The following is a 17,497-nucleotide window of genomic DNA, read 5'->3' on the forward strand; positions in this document are numbered from 1 at the left end:
TTTCACATTCAAAAATATCCTTTATAAAATAGCTTATATTAAGCATATCTTTAAAATATATTTAAGACAAGAATACATTTTTTTTGGCATATGGGTTGTACATTTAGAAATGTAGGCCTATTTGCTTGCCCTTGAAACACATTTCAAAATATATTGATAATGAATTAAAAAAAATATATATATATAATTAACCTTTGCTTTCTACAAAATGTATTTAGCATATATTTAAAACATATATTTGCCCAGAGAATTTTTTTTTTTTGCCTATGGGACATGTCCCCCTAGTGACCTCATAAACACACGCACGCGCACACACTCATTCTTCACCATTTCTTAAATGCTTCTGCAGTGTGAAAATTAATGTTTAAACGGACAAATATAAATATCATACTCTACCATTTCTTTCACCTATTAAATGTCACCTGTTAAAGGTGTTTTTAGGTCAAGTGACTCCCTTAGAAAACTTGATTTTATTCATTCTAAACTAATCACAAAACCAAGCGTCACTTTCCAAGTCCAATGAATCGAAAGGTGAAGATAACGTTGGTGCTGTTCAAAAATGTTGTGTTATTTCTCCGCTGGTGATTCAAAACAAGGGTCTTCATTTCTGATCGGATTGTCTGCCATAAAATGAACAGAGTGGGATTTGCAGGTTAAGAAAGCTTAGAGGTTTAATGTCATGACGTCACTTTAATTAGCGGTCGCTTTGATCCCTTCAGCCCGTAAGCCACAGTTCTCTGGTGCCGGACCGAGCTGTGATCTCCACACGGGAACCCATCTGTAGGCCACTGACAAGTCAAAGTTTGACCCTTTACAGGAATGAATCTGTGAGAGGACATCCAAAGAAAACCTCAACATGGCAGACAAGGACAGTGTGGAGAAATATCTGGAGAACAATGCACAGTTCGCCAAAGAGTATTTCGATAAGAAAGTGAGGGCTGAGGTGATCGCGGCAGCTTTCGCCGAGAATCTCGAGATCAAAGACACGGCCTCGTTTAAAGATGTCAGCCAAATCCAGGAGGCCAACATCATCTTTGACATGATCAAAGAACTTCATTCACAGCCTGTGATGGAGAAAGCCATGCACAAAGTGCTTCAGAGGATTTGTTTGCTGGTGAATGCTGATCGCTGTAGTTACTTCATTCTCAGAGCTAGAAACGGTATTCCCGAACTCTCCACCTGCCTCTTCGACGTCACACCCACCTCAAAATACGATGCCAATGTGGTGAACCCTCAGTCTGAAATCGTGTTTCCTACCGATATTGGAATAGTCGGGCAAATAATTACCAACAAAAAGTCCGTCAATATACCTGATGTCAAACAGGTAAGTGAGTGAAGGTGAACGATCTGTCCATCAGCAAATACATTAACTGTAGAAAACTCAAGAAAAGACCTTTAACTAATCCATTAAACCTTTTTTGAATGATAGTTTTAAGATAGTTGATTCTGTTTAATCATTTATTTGATAATCTGAATATGTCAGTTAACCTGTGAATACAGTCAGATTAACAGAAGTTATTATTGTTATTTTGTAAGGTTAAGTCTGTGTTTTCTCATTGTGTAGTTTTTTAAGTTAATCTCTGTTAGTTTGACACAGGATTAAATGATTTCTGTACTCAGATCACATTGGCTCTCCTGTAGTAAAGGAGCTTAAGTTATTTCTCTATTTAAAGAAGACTTGCTGTCGGTCTGTGTTATTTAGCGTTAGCCTAATAATGATGTGTTAATTTGAATGATGTGTTAGAGTATGAATGTTACTTTGTGTGTCTTCATAATATTTATCTCTGTTTGGTTGTTTTCACTCACTGATGGGTAAAATATGGACAAACCTAATCGTTGGGTTAATAAAGCTGTTACCCAACCATGGCTTAAAACAACCCCAATTTTTTTTTAGAGCGTACTGTTAAAGAAACCATTTCACAATACTTTTTTAAGATGTAAAATAAATCTTTGGTGTCCCCAGAGTGCATACCGTTATGTGAAGTTTTAGCTCAAAATACCATATAGATAATTTATTATAGCATGTTAAAATTGCCACTTTGTAGGTGCGAGCAAAAATGTGTTGTTTTGGGTGTGTCCTATAAAATGCAAATGAGCTGATGAAATGCAAACACTGATCACAATGATGGTTGTTTGTTAAAATTGAAACTCAATTGTGCTGTCAATAATTTTTTTCTATGTCTCTTTCTCTCTGCACTGAATGGCAGTGCCGTGGTTGGATAGTGCTTTATTTTGATTGGTTGAGAAATATTCCATGGATGCTGATTATTTTTCTGTAAAACGCACACGTAACCTGTCAAATGTCTTAAAATAAACACCAGAGCAATGTCTGTGGTAACCGTGGTATAAGAGGAATAATTGACTGTGCTTTCTTTTCGAATAATTCTAATGACCGGAGTCAATAATGCTTACTTGTGGAACATTTCTCAACCAATCAGAATAAAGCATTCAAAAGCCCTGTGCATGGTGTAATATAATAAATTACATGTTAGATCTTTACTGAATCATTATATTGTAATAATTGATTTGAATCATTAAAAGGAAGATAGTGTCATACACTCACCTAAAGGATTATTAGGAACACCTGTTCAATTTCTCATTAATGCAATTATCTAATTAACCAATCACATGGCAGTTGCTTCAATGCATTTAGGGGTGTGGTCCTGGTCAAGACAATCTCCTGAACTCCAAACTGAATGTCAGAATGGGAAAGAAACGTGATTTAAGCAATTTTGAGCGTGGCATGGTTGTTGGTGCCAGACGGGCCGGTCTGAGTATTTCACAATCTGCTCAGTTACTGGCATTTTCATGCACAACCATTTCTAGGGTTTACAAAGAATGGTGTGAAAAGAGAAAAACATCCAGTATGCAGCAGTCCTGTGGCCGAAAATGCCTTGTTGATGCTAGAGGTCAGAGGAGAATGGACCGACTGATTCAAGCTGAAAGAAGAGCAACTTTGACTGAAATAACCACTCTTTACAACCGAGGTATGCAGCAAAGCATTTGTGAAGCCACAACACGCACAACCTTGAGGCGGATGGGCTACAAAAGCAGAAGACTTCACGGGTACCACTCATCTCCACTACAAATAGGAAAAAAGGCTACAGTTTGCTGCACGAGCTCACCAAAATTGGACAGTTGAAGACTGGAAAAATGTTGCCTAGTCTGATGAGTCCCGATTTCTGTTGAGACATTAAGATGGTAGAGTCAGAATTTGGCGTAAACAGAATGAGAACATGGATCCATCATGCTTTGTTACCACTGTGCAGGCTGTTGGTGGTGTAATGGCGTGGGGGATGTTTTCTTGACACACTTTAGGCCCCTTAGTGCAAGTTGGGCATCATTTAAATGCCACAGCCTACCTGAGCATTGTTTCTGATCATGTCCATCCCTTTATGAGCACCATGTACCCATCCTCTGATGGCTACTTCGAGCAGGATAATGCACCATGTCACAAAGCTCGAATCATTTCAGTAAGTTCACTGTACTAAAATGGCCCCCACAGTGTCACGGTGATCCGTGTCATATTTTGTGTCTGTTCCTTTTGTCATCACCTGGACATTGTTAATCTTCACCTTATTCATTCCACCTGTGTGTCATTAGTTTTTGTGTATTTATACCCGTATTTGTGCATCACTCATCGCCGGATCATTGTCGTTGCTACCATGTTTGTTTCCTGGTCCATGTTCATCTGTTCCTGTGTTTTACTTACCTGCTGTTATTTTGATTCCGTGTTTTGTTTCCCGTTTATTTATTAAATGTTATTTATTCAGTCAATAAACTCTGCACTTGCGTCCTCACTTCCTCACTCCTGCAAACCAGTCATGACACACAGTCAACAGATCTCAACCCATCTTTGGGATGTGGTGGAACGGAAGCTTCGTGCCCTGGATGTGCATCCCACAAATCTCCATCAACTGCAAGATGCTATCCTATCAACATGGGCCAACATTTCTAAATAATGCTTTCGGCACCTTGTTGAATAAAATTAAGGCAGTTCTGAAGGTGAAAGGTATGGTGCAGACATGGGGACTTGTGACTTGGTGACTTGGACTCGAGTCGACTCAAGTCGCTATTTTTGTGACTTGTGACTTGACTTGACAAAAAATAAAATACTTGAGACTTGACTCGGACTTGGAAGTTAAAGACTCGGGACTTGACTTGACTTGAGACACGATGACTTGAATGACTTGAGTGTTAATCACATCATGTTTTCAGTTTAAATATAAAATATATAAATTATTTAAAAAAATAAAGTCGACCCAGCTGGAGCACAGGCTGAGAATGGTGTTGTCATGACTGAATCACGACACTATCATCAGTCATGCCCTCTCGTACCTTACCTTACGCACACCATGACCACTTAGATCAGATATCAACATGTCAGCCGGAGGGGTACGGAGGGTCATCGCTTTCGGCTTCAACAAGATGGCAAAAGACGAACAGTGCGTTGCAAGACATGCAACATTCAAATTACGGGCAGCCAGACGACAACCTCCAATTTCGTTCGTCATTTAAAGAGCCATTATGCCCAGTAAGTGCTTGTCAATTTGTTAATAGCCCTCATCATACCGTGTTGGGGACAAATGTGGGCAAAATAATTTTGATTTATTTTTTAAAATACTTATTTTTATTTATTAATACTTATTTTTCAAGTTTGCCACCTGAACACACACACAGAGAAAAATTACTTGATTCTACAATGTTAGGGGCGGTTCACATGTCGCGTCTTTTGCACGCTCAAGTTCGTTATTTCAAATTTAGGCGCGTGAACGGAAGAGGTGCGACGCGCTTGTTTTTTTCTGGGCGCATGTTTGAGAGAGAGAGAGAGAGAGAGAGAGAGAGAGAGAGTGCGAGAGAGAGAGGGGGGAGAAATGTAACAAAGTTTAATGTTGTATGTAAACTGTGTTTGAGAGAGAGGGAGGTGTTCAGAGAGGAGTCTGTTGGATGTTAAGCTGTTATTTGTTTTATGGATTTAATGGTAAAATTAAAATAATAAGGTGACTTGACTTGGACTTGACTTGACCTACTACAGGACTTGACTTTATTTGACTTGACATAGCCTGTGACTCGACTTGACTTGACTTGCCCAAGAAAAAAATACTTGGGACTTACTTGAGACTTGAAGGTTCAGACTTGAGACTTGCACATGTGTGACTTGGTCCCATCTCTGGTATGGTGTTCCTAATAATCCTTTAGGTGAGTGTATATCACCACAATGTTTATTTGTGGCACTCAGTGAAAACTCATTTGAACTGTTCTCAGTACAGATTAAACTTTCTTTACATAACACACACAAGAATTAAAGCTCTGTGACAAGAAAAACAAAATCTAAAACTCTTACTAAATGTGATATCACAACAATGATTGGCAAGCAATCTTTATTATTGCTTACAATGGCACAGTTATAACAATAATAATAATATGTAAATATGTTATATGAGAGTCAGCCATTGCATGTTTACTAAACATTATAATATTCTGAACCTTTGCTGCAGGGACCTGAAAGTGGTGTTATAAGCTTTAAACAGAGGTGTAAAGTACTCAAGTATCTGTACTTTATTAAATACATTTTGAAGCATAATATACTTTTTATTGTACTACATTTCACATCATTTAAAACTTAATAAGTTGCATAAGAAATATAGTACTTTTAAAGTTTAAATTACTCATGATATGCACCTGTCACAGAGAAAGAACTGGTGTCTATTTAGATGTCTTTATGGTTTTGTTCATTTTAGAATCCAAAGTTTAGTGACTTTGTGGACAAGCAGACCGGCTACACGACGAAAAACATGCTGGCCGCACCGCTGATGCACAATAAAGATCCGCTCGGTGTTGTAATGGCAATAAACAAAGTTGGAGGAAATGAATTCAACAAAATAGATGAAGATGTGAGTATAAAGAGCTGATTTCTGGTGTATTTCATAAGTTTGTAATGTCATTTCTAAAGTCTTACGTTTTGCTGTTTTTCAGGTCTTCAGCAAGTACATCACATTTGCCACAGTGATCGCGATCCAGCATTACACCGCATACATGTATAACGTTGAGTCTAGGAGGAGTCAGGTAATGAGAATGACATTAAATCACATTTGATTGATATTCTCCAGTATAAAGACACCATCACTTCTGCTGTTACAGGTTCTTCTGTGGTCCGCTAGCAAAGTGTTCGAAGAGTTGACGGATATCGAGCGTCAGTTTCACAAAGCCTTGTACACCGTCAGGAACTATCTTCAATGTGAGAGATATTCTGTGGCTCTTCTGGATATGACCAAAGAAAAGGTTTGCATCTCTGTACCGAATCACATCTTTAACCGAGAGGAGTGATTTAAAGTCTTCATTGTTGATTTATTAAACGTTGTTGTTGTCCCTGTTACTCTTTAGGAGTTTTATGATGAGTGGCCGATTAAACTGGGAGATGTGGAGCCATACAAAGGTCCAAAGACACCTGATGGACGAGTAAGAGACCCCCTCAAATTCCGTGTCTTTCTGTTTGCTAGCTTGCACTTTTATTAAGAGTTTTTGTGTCTTCACAGGAAGTCAATTTCTACAAAATTATCGATTATCTTCTAGAAAGCAAAGAGGAGATCAAAGTCATACCGTAAGAATTTTATATGAACATTGGCTAACCAAATGTCCTTGCTGCAATAAAAAATGTGTACATGACAAGGCCAAGAGTTTGAGGATCATCTACATGTTCGTCTTTCTGGTGCAAAAAACATGTCCCTATTAATGCTTTTAAAATGTAAATGTGAAAGTTGTTTGTTTTGTCTTGTGATCAATGAGTGTCTGTTATCTTCATTCAGGACTCCTCCTGTAGATCATTGGGCTCTTGTCAGCGGCCTTCCAACCTATGTGGCTGAGAACGGCTTCGTAAGTCTACAGTAGTAAAACAATACTATGAGCTAGATTTACTTAACGGGGCAAATTAGTGTGTGAGCCAATTTCCAAAAAAAGAGCCAATGGGACTGGTAATATCTGCAGGTTATTTACTAAAATGGCACAAGTTATACAACACAGGTGCAACATCTCAATTTCATAATGACCAACGCAATCTACTTAGAGCAGCGAAAATTTGTTCAGGGTTGCAAATAAGCAGAGCTGATGAGGTGCCGGTGATCTACTAACGCCTGATGCCCTTGAGTTCAGCACCACCGCAGCTGAAAATTCAGGATGTGAAATCTCAGCTAATGAAGCCATAGTACACTAAAAAAGAACCGGAGGACAAAAAATGAAGGTTTACAAGAAGTTTTGAAACACTTGACTTCTCTAGTGAATATTTTTTAATTTGTTCCTTTGGCATTCCAAATAAACTGTCATGTTTGGAAAAAATCCTCTGCTTTGTACCACACGCTTTCTGATCTCTGTGATGCCTTCCTCTATCAGCAACAATTGCAACAAAATTATTTAAGACTTGCTTGGTTTAGCATCAAAAATGGCGCAAATTCCAGTAATATCACATGCGTAAAAATTAGTAAATCGATTTACGTGAATGATTTAAATAATATCCTCCCATAAATTTTGTGTCTGAAAGGGAAACTTATATGCAATAAGGTCAGTTGCAAAAATAACTAGACCACACATTTTCAGCGCTAATAATCCACTGTACATCTTTAGTAATTACAGACAGTCGTTATTCAACAGCAAAATGATTTGCATTAGCCCAAGCTGTTAGTAAATCTGGTCCTATGTGTTATAAATTAAGTTATATTGATGGTATCGTCATGATGATGCTGCGTGTGGTGTGGTGTACTTGTTAATGGTCTAAAGATTTGAACCTCGCCATTGAGTTTGTCTCAATGAGATTGTACTGCTGACTGGGAGAGAAAAATCTTTTTATTTTCTTTCTGCAGATTTGTAACATGATGAATGTTGCCGCTGATGATTACTTCACATTCCAGGTATACCAGAATTCCTCCATGTCAAAGCGGATACACACACAAACCTGAAAGATCATTTTTTTTAACTTTTTCTTTTTGAAAACATGTTGTAATTGTTTATACTTTTTAGAAAGAAGCTGTGGACGAGTCTGGTTTTATCATCAGGAACGTCTTGTCTCTTCCTATTGTCAACAAGAAAGAAGAAATTGTGGGTATCGCCACTTTCTTTAACCGAAAAGATGGCAAACCCTTTGATGAGCAAGATGAACAAATTACAGAGGTGAGTGATCATCATTGTGTCTTCATCCATCTACTACAGAAACCACGATCATCATCATCTTCTTCTGCTGCTGCAGGCTCTTACGCAGTTCCTCGGCTGGTCGGTACTGAACTGTGACACCTATGACAAACTGAATCGTATGGAGTGGAGGAAAGACATCGCTCAGGAAATGGTCATGTATCAGACCAAAGCCACACCAGCTGAAGTCCAGCAGATCCTGGTAAGGAATCATCGGAAACTCTACTGTAAGAAGCTGTAATTCTGATTCACTCTTTTAAACGCATGCTTTTATTCTGTTAGAACACAAAGGAGAAGTTTGATCAAAACCCAGAAGACTGTGATCAGAAGGAAATGTACAAACTCTTGGTAAGAAGCTGTCATTTAACATAACAATGATTTAATGATGATATACGTGACCACAAAACCAGTCATAGAGTCACACAAGAATATTTGTAGCAATAGCCAACAATACATTTTATTGGTCAAAATTATCACATTTTTATGCCAAAAATCATCAGGTCATTAAAGGTATAGCGGAGGATTTTCTCGAATTTTAGAAAAGAACCGCCTTCTCCACTTTTTAAAAAAATGCAATTGCACAACACTCCTGATTGACAACTAGGAGGACCAATAGTCTTGATGATCCACCCGGAAAAAGAAAATCCTCTGCAATACCTTTAAGTAAAGATCATGCTCCGTGAAGATATTTTGTAAATTTACTACAGTAAATATATCAAAAATGTATTTATCATTAGTAATATGTATTGCTAAGGACTTCATTTGGACAACTTTAACTCTTTCACCGCCAGCGTTTTTAAAAAATGTTGCCAGCCAGCGCCAGCGTTTTTTATGATTTTCACCAAAGTTTAATGCCTTCCAGAAAATGTTCTTCTTTAAATATATAAACATACGATATACCAAATGAAAGAACAGACCCTCTTCTTTCAAACAAAAAAAAACGTTTCATCCTACCTTTAGTGGTTCTTTTGCAATCAGCTTTTGAATATGGGTAGGTTTTTGCAAAAACACCATATTTTGAGCAAAAAGCAGAGATAATTCCATTTTTATGACGGACTTTTCATATAGATCTCATTCAGAGCGATCTTTAAAACAGACACGGACATGCAGCAGCTTGCCATAGGGCAATACTTCCAGTTAACTTTTCCGGTTTTAAAAAGTTCCACCTGGTTGAAAATAGCGGTATTGCGGAAATACGGAAAATCTCGTCATTGGCGGGGAAGCGTTTTCTCATCCTAATTGACGAGATATCTCGTCAATGGCGGGGAAAGAGTTAAAGGGGACATATCATTAAAATCTGACTTTTTCCATGTTTAAGTGCTATAATAGACCCCTTCACGGTTCACGTCACAGGCAGTTTCCACTGCGCATGTCGGGGTCAGAAAAGTCATTACAGCAGATTGAGTTGGGTATTATTCGGTATCGTCAAAAATGCCTACTTACGTTGTGGGCTGTGAAAATCGCACCAGGTCTTCCGTTAAGTTTTCGCGATTCATGGCCACCGTACAATCTCAAAAACAAAAAAATACAACATCTGCGTCTGCAAGCAATTAACGTGCAGACAATGCAAATATCAAAGAGGCTTGGGTTTGTAGTGCTCACTTCATTTGAGGTATGTCATCATTTTTCAGCCGTGTTAGATTAAATTATAAAGCCTGGATGATATGAACAGTTTGACCCCATGCTGCGCGCGCACCCGATCGTCATTCAATGTTTACAAACCTTGAAGGGGTCTATTGGGTCCCCAGTGCTTCCACCAACCTAGAAAATATAAAAAAAAAAGATCAACCCAGTAACTTAGTTTTGGTGTACCATTCTCTGCAAGCATATGAAATAAAAAAATAGGTCATTCAAAATTTGGCTCCCCTTGTGATGTCATAAGGGAATAAAACTGCCCCTTAATCTGCACTATCCAACCACAGCACTGCCATTTAGTGCAGAGATCAGCTCATTTGCATTTAAAATGACACACCCAAAAACGTTTTTGCTCACACCTACAAAAATTTTAACATGCTATAATAAATTATCTATATGGTATTTTAAACTAGAACTTTACATACATACTCTGTGAACACCAAAGATTTATTTGACATCTTAAAAATGTCTTGTGAAATGTCCCCTTTAAAAGTGATTTTCTCAATATTTATATAATACAGCCAGATGTTGTGCCATCCTAACAAACCATACATCAATATAAAGCTTATTTATTCAGATAATGTATTAATCTCAATTTCAAAAAAGTTTCCTTGATGACTGTTTTTGTGGTCCACGGTCACAAATATTTATCTTACATCTCTGTTTGTAACTCACAGAGAGCCACCATACCCGTGGCCAAAGATGTCGATCTGCTAGAATTTCATTTTAGTGACTTCCCGTTGTCTGAAGTGGATCTGATCAAGTGTGGCATACGCTGTTTCTTTGAACTTGGAGTGGTGGAGAAGTTTAAAATACCAGCAGAGGTGAAACATATCATCAAACATCTATTAACACTAGGGCTGTCAAACAATTAATTGGGATTAATCGTATACTAATTACACACAGGACACACACGTATATTATGCAAACACAAACTTTTATTTTGTATCGTGATTATTCGTTTGACAGTACTAATTAACACTATGATCACTTAATGTACTAATATGCTTAGACTCTTGTAGACAAATCCTATCTAACATATAATACTGTAAATAGATGCAGCCATTTGTAAGACATCCCTGTAGATGAAGAATGAATTGTTACCGAACGTGCGTGATTGTAAAGATAACTATGATGAAGAAGAGAACATGTGTGCTGTAATTTTCAGGTCCTGACCAGATGGATGTACACCGTACGGAAAGGCTACAGAGATATCACTTATCATAACTGGAGACACGGCTTTAACGTTGGTCAGACCATGTTCTGTCTTCTCCAGGTGAGTAATATAGCAACCCTTACGAAAAAGAAGTTTATTGAAGTGTGCTATAAGTATTCTTCTTTTAAACTTAAAATAAGAAAGTATACTTTCAGTTTACTTTTTATGTACTTCTCTAAAATGTACTTTAGGTACTTCTTAGAAATATACTTAAATTGTACTAAAGTATACTTGACCTATACTGACCGAAATGTCTAAGTATATTTGGCCTATACTTGTTTACTGACATATACTTAAAAGTATAAAGTAAAAATGCAACAACGAAAGCTACATCAAGAAAGCTGCAAAAAGCCATATGAATAGCCCTGGTGAAAAATACATATACTTTATTGTATTTCAAGTATATTTAACTTTGCAATAGTACATTACAAATATACTTAGAAAGAAATGTACCATCTTTGAATATATTGAAAGTATGCTTACAACATATTTGCTTACAATTAAACTTTTAACATATTTCTAAATAATTATAATTTAGTATATTTTCTAAAAGTATACTTTAAAAAAATATACTTGGAGTTAAAGTTCTGTGCAATTTTTAAAGTATACTAATTTGAACTTATTTTAAAGTTTATTTTAGGTATACTTTATCTGTTAAAGTTATCATTATAATAATGCACTGACAGCATATTTATAAAATACATTATTTAGCATCCTTTAGAAACAGTATATTTTAAGTAAATTTTGAAAGTATATGTAGTGTACAAATTATCTTTATGGAGAATCTTTAGTGTTAGTAAACTAGTAAGTTATTAATTTTGTGCTGCAGGTATACTTGCAAGTATTCTTTTACTATACTTTTAGTTAACTAGTGTACTCATACTGAAAGTATACATGCAAGTGTTCTGTTAGTGTACTCTTAGTAAACTAGTAAGTTACTAATTGTGTGCTGCAGGTATACTTGCAAGTTTTCTTTTACTATACTTTTAGTTAACTAGTGTACTCATACTGAAAGTATACATGCAAGTGTTCTGTTAGTGTACTCTTAGTAAACTAGTAAGTTACTAATTGTGTGCTGCAGGTATACTTGCAAGTTTTCTTTTACTATACTTTTAGTTAACTAGTAGTTTACTACTCAACTTTACTTTAAGTGAACTTAACATCATACTATAAATATTAATATATTGCACTTAAAGTACAATACAATGTGTATACATTTTTTTACTTGTACCTTTTAATTGTACTTTCAATTTGAAGCTAAATCTTTCGTATGCTATCAGTGAGCTAATCAAACAAAAAATAATAAATACTAAAATTTTATATATATATATATATAATGGGACACTAGAGTGGGACACTGTAGAAATTGTAAAAAAGGAATGGAATAATTTACAAATCTCATAAACTTATATTTTATTCACAATAGAATATAGGCTATCTCTGCCCATCTTGACTTCTGAGAGACACTGCCACACTTTTTATACCCAATCATGTTGCCAATTAAGTTGCAAATTGGTCCTTTAGTTGTTCCTTATATGTACATTTAACTTTTATACTCTTATTGCTACCTGTCCCAACTTTTTGGGAATGTGTAGCTCTCATAAAATCCAAATTGAGCCAATATTTGGCATGACATTTCAAAATGTCTCACTTTCAACATTTGATATGTTATTTATATTCTATTGTGAATAAAATATAAGTTTATGAGATTTGTAAATTATTCCATTCCTGTTTTACTCACAATTTCTACAGTGTCCCAACTGTTTCTGATTTGAGGTTGTATATATATATATATATATGGCTGAACCCCCTGAATATTAACTTTCGTTCTGGACTCCATTTCCCATAATCCCGCATGCCTGGACTGATTGGTCTGCCACCTGAAACACATTGGACAGCCTATATAAACTCTCTGGAAACATTCAGTCAGTGCAAAGTCTTGATTTGTACTGGCTGTCATTGCTGACCCTTTTGCCTGTTTCATGACTATGAGATTTGCCTGCCCTACATTGCTGTGTTTGCTGTTGTTTAACCTTGCCTGTTGGAATATGAGTGTGTTTAATAAAAACCTGCAGATGGATCCTCAGTGTCAAAGTGCTTTGTTACACAAGCAGTATACAATAAGTAACCTACTAGTTTACTAAGAGTACACTAACAGAACACTTGCATGTACACTTTCAGTATATGACTAGTAAACTACTAGTTAACTAAAAGTATATAAAAAACACTTGGAAGTATACCTGCAGCACACAATAAGTAACCTACTATTTTACTAAGAGTACACTAACAGAACACTTGCATGTACACTTTCAGTATATGACTATTAAACTACTAGTTAACTAAAAGTATATAAAAAAACACTTGGAAGTATACCTGCAGCACAAAATTAGTAACCTACTAGTTTACTAAGAGTAATCTAACAGAACATTTGCATGTACACTTGAAGTATACGTCTAGAACACTACTAGTATACTTATGAGTTCACTTGCAGTACAAATGAAGAACTAATTGTGCACTAGTTGTACACTTAAAGTTGACTACTCTTACACTTATAGTACACTTAGAAGTATACTTTTATATACTAAAAGTGGGCCAATTTAGTCCCAAGCGGTATTCAACCAGTACACTTACAAGTTTACTACTAGAACATAAATGTTACTACATAAAGTATACTTAAAACTATACTCCAACATTACTTAAGTATACTTAATATAATGAACTTGAAGTATACTTCTTTTTCGTAAGGGAAAGAAAGACACAAACACACAATGCACAAAAAGAGCATCACAAACAATGTTTAATGATCATCATCACCAAACAGACTGGAAAGTTGAGAAGATATTACTCGGACCTGGATGCTTTCGCAATGGTGGCAGCAGCATTCTGTCATGACATCGACCACAGAGGAACCAACAATCTCTACCAGACAAAGTAACTCAATATATCTGTCTTACTCATAACCCATAAGATTAAAAACAGAGATACACACACAATCCATTCGTTTCCATAACAGGAGCGCATCGCCTCTGGCCAAACTCCACGGCTCCTCCATCTTGGAAAGACATCATCTTGAATACAGCAAGACTCTTATGGCAGAAGAGGTCTCTCAAATCTTAAAGCTGTTGTGTTGGTCGGTGCTTAATGATAGGAATGCTTCAATTTCTTCTTTCCTCTTACACAGAACGTCAACATTTTCCAAAACCTGCAGAAGCGTCAGTTCGAGACCGTACAGCATTTACATGACGTCTGTATCATTGCCACTGATCTGGCTTTGTATTTCAAGTAAGTGTTTAAGACGAACGCTCTCAACTGAAGCCGCTCGTGAACATACTGAACTGATCGTGGACGTTTCTTCTCAACACAGGAAAAGAACCATGTTTCAGAAGATCGTTGATGCCACCGAGCCCATGGCCGATGAGAAGGAGATGATAAACTATGTGGCCAACAATCCCATCAGGAAAGAAATCATTATGTAAGTGCGGTCTCACCTCTTTCATCCGCCGATTTAAAGATTGCATTTGATCTGTATTGTTTGATTCATCAGGGCAATGATGATGACTGGATGTGATCTGTCTGCTATCACCAAACCATGGGAGGTTCAGAGTAAAGTGAGTACAACTCTGATCATCAGTCAGAAGTTATAAAGGATTAGTTTATGATGAGTTTATTTCTCTTCTCTTCAGGTGGCTCTTATGGTAGCAGCTGAATTCTGGGAGCAGGGAGATTTGGAGAGGACCGTACTGGATCAACAGCCTATTGTGTGTACATCAACATTTTATAGTTTATCTAAATCAAATACAACGTGAAACCGGTTACACTTTGCCAATGCTTTTTGTCTTTCCTCAGCCCATGATGGACAGAAACAAGTCAGATGAACTTCCCAAGATGCAATGCGGTTTCATTGACTTTGTGTGCTCGTTCGTGTACAAGGTACATCCATCAAATCAATAAGAACTATGGGCCTCATTTATAAAGCGTTTACGCACAGTTTGATCGTAACGTGTGCATACTCAAAAATCCACGGCAAAGTCTATATTTTTATCAAATCTTTCGTCTTTGATGTGGAAAAGTGCTTAGCGCCACGTCAATGTCTGAGCAGACGTACGCACCATTGCTTGTCCGATTGCTGCAGGTTTTTGGAAAATCTTGCTGCTCATTATGATGAGTCGGACCGAGTTCCAAAACACACTTGTAGCCAATCAGCAGTCATGGGGCGTGTCTACTAACGGACATCATTGCCTGGGATGCATATTTGGGGCGGGTCTATCAAAAGTAGGTCCAGATTCTATTGGGGTAGTAGGGGTGTGTTTAATTAGGTGATTTCAAATGTCAACATTGGCTTTCAGAGATCGTACATCCCTCCATTAAAATGGCATCTTTTAAAGGCGGAGATTTGAAACTATTTAGCTGCGCACAATTTCAAGATAATTTGCAATTTATAGATTTCACATTTATATGCGCGTTTTCTGTGCATACATTCGTTTGATGAAATGATCGTGAGATCAAATTTATGCCGGTTTCTACACAGCATTTTATAAATAAGGCCTGACGATTTTGTGGGATAACAGGAGCATCTTGTTTCTCCTACAGGAATTTGCAAGGTTTCACAAAGAGATCACACCGATGTTTGATGGCCTGAACAACAACAGGGTCCACTGGAAAGAACTGGCTGATGTTTACCAGGCTAAAGTAGACGCTTTGGAGAATGAACGAAAGAGATTAGAGGAGGAGGAGGCTAAGAAAGGTACACATTTAATTTTTTAAATTTTAGCAACATTTGCAGTCAAAGAATAGATATGAATTTTTATGATTAGCATGTTAGTTAAGTCTCTCGTCAATGCATGCAGTTAAATAAATAGTTGTTTTTTTTTACCATAAACCACGCCAACACATTCTATTATACCAAATAAACAAAATAACGTTGTTTTTAGCAATGAAATAAGTATCCTTTTTAAAGAGCACCTATTTCAAGATGTTTTTGCTTGTTTTAAGCACAAAGTAACTTATTTTGATATTGTTTGTATAAAAACTAGATTTATTTTCTTAGGTGATTTTACTTGCCAAGAAAATGCATCTTGATTTAAGAATTTTTAGATATTTGTACAAAAACCCTAAATAAGAAAGTCATTTTTGCAGTGTAAATATCTAAACTCATTTGCCCTCACACATAAACATACATGATGATGTCTTTATTTTCTTCTTCTGCAGGAGGTGGAGATGGGGATGGAGGAAAATCCAAAACCTGCACAATATTTTAAAGACGATCTGCAGAGAAGCAGACAGACGTCCAGTCGGAGGATGGCAATATGTTCAACCTTTCTTTTGCTCTTGTCCCATTTCCTCGGACGGATCTTTTTGACATTCCCAGAAATGGAGAACTGTATGCGTCTCTTTCTGAACGGATGTCGGTGTAAAGCACCAGCTAGAATCTTCAGCACATAGACAACGACACGATCGCTCGCTCTTAACCTCAGTGGAGGAACAACACAACTTCACATCCATCTGCAGTGTGACTTATACATCCATAACACTTCACTCTTTGGCTCTCAAGATGTTTCAGTGTCAAGGCAGAAAGAAAGGTTTAGATTTAGAGTTATAAACAAGAGTAACTTTGATGAAATCCTTGAAGTGAAACTTGAATTTGTTTTGTCTAGTGTTCAGGAAAGATCTCACGCTACACGTCAACATCTGAGATCAACACACTTTAATGTTAACTGATGGTTGTGATTATGTAACGGACATGATACAGGACTTTTAAACAATACAGCTAAGTCTGTATCAGCAGACGCTGTATTTGTTCAAAATATGAAGATCAGAACTCTGATGATACCTACGCTTACGTTTTCAAACACAACATACTATTGAGAAACCTATAACATTGAGCTTACGTCATTATGTAGATGATCAATTCATAATGTAGTAGAGATTAGTATTTGTTTGTACCAAGCGTTTAAATTACTTCATGATGAAAAGAGCAGGACAGAATATTTATGGGTCTACATAAGAGGGAACGTTCAGCACTTCAACTTGTTTAAACCTATAAAGGGATTGTCAGGACTCGTGAGATTCAGATGTAATCTTTAAATACCACACACTTATTTAAACACTGAAGACCACACTAAACCAGTTTAGAGGAAAAATCACTTACTCCAGCTTTCTTCTTGTTTATAAATAAAACATCCCAAAAGAAGAACGATGAGATGCAAAAGAGAAGATTTGTTAAGAAAAGGATTTTCAATGATCACAAACATTAAAAATAGCTTCTGCTGGTGTTTAGAAATAGGCATCTAATGACTTAAATGAATTAAAGAAAACACTTTTATCTTGTGTTTCACAAGAGGCCTTTAAAGGCCTTTAATCCAATAACAGCACAAAACATGAAGCTATCAAAACAGCTGAACCCAGATCAGATCAGTAACAAACCGATCACATCTGGTTTATAGTTTATTCAGTTTGTTAGGTGTGTTT

The 17,497-nt window shown here is 36.7% G+C and overlaps 1 protein-coding gene across 3 annotated transcripts; it reads left to right on the forward strand.

Moving 5' to 3' along the window:
* Positions 1–837: 837 nt before the first annotated feature.
* On the forward strand, positions 838–17,291 carry pde6c (phosphodiesterase 6C, cGMP-specific, cone, alpha prime). 3 transcript variants are annotated; one of them, XM_065242721.2, is made up of 22 exons: positions 838–1,324; positions 5,742–5,894; positions 5,977–6,066; positions 6,142–6,282; positions 6,385–6,459; positions 6,537–6,601; positions 6,807–6,873; positions 7,854–7,901; positions 8,011–8,160; positions 8,237–8,380; positions 8,461–8,526; positions 10,491–10,637; positions 10,982–11,089; positions 13,851–13,960; positions 14,043–14,130; positions 14,211–14,311; positions 14,394–14,501; positions 14,574–14,637; positions 14,713–14,787; positions 14,876–14,959; positions 15,620–15,773; positions 16,238–17,291. In XM_065242721.2, exons 1-22 carry the CDS (start codon positions 857–859, stop codon positions 16,285–16,287), a joined length of 2,556 nt encoding a protein of 851 aa, XP_065098793.1. In that variant the 5' UTR covers positions 838–856; the 3' UTR covers positions 16,288–17,291. The 3 variants fall into 3 exon arrangements, with proteins under 3 accessions (XP_065098793.1, XP_065098794.1, XP_073671950.1); XM_065242722.2 differs by having other exon boundaries at positions 16,241–17,291; XM_073815849.1 differs by having other exon boundaries at positions 16,247–17,291.
* The last annotated feature ends 206 nt before the right edge of the window (positions 17,292–17,497 follow it).

The sequence above is a fragment of the Paramisgurnus dabryanus genome, chromosome 1, assembly GCF_030506205.2.
Source record: "Paramisgurnus dabryanus chromosome 1, PD_genome_1.1, whole genome shotgun sequence".
NCBI lineage: Eukaryota > Metazoa > Chordata > Actinopteri > Cypriniformes > Cobitidae > Paramisgurnus > Paramisgurnus dabryanus.

What these genes read in the sequence shown, in the direction of transcription:
- pde6c (XM_065242721.2), top strand. Translation starts at nt 857, where the DNA reads ATGGCAGACAAGGACAGTGTGGAGAAATATCTGGAGAACAATGCACAG. An exon ending in TTGAGTCTAGGAGGAGTCAG is followed by an intron (nt 6,067 to 6,141) that starts GTAATGAGAATG and finishes CTGCTGTTACAG; the next exon opens with GTTCTTCTGTGGTCCGCTAG. An exon ending in ATCAGGAAAGAAATCATTAT is followed by an intron (nt 14,502 to 14,573) that starts GTAAGTGCGGTC and finishes TTGATTCATCAG; the next exon opens with GGCAATGATGATGACTGGAT.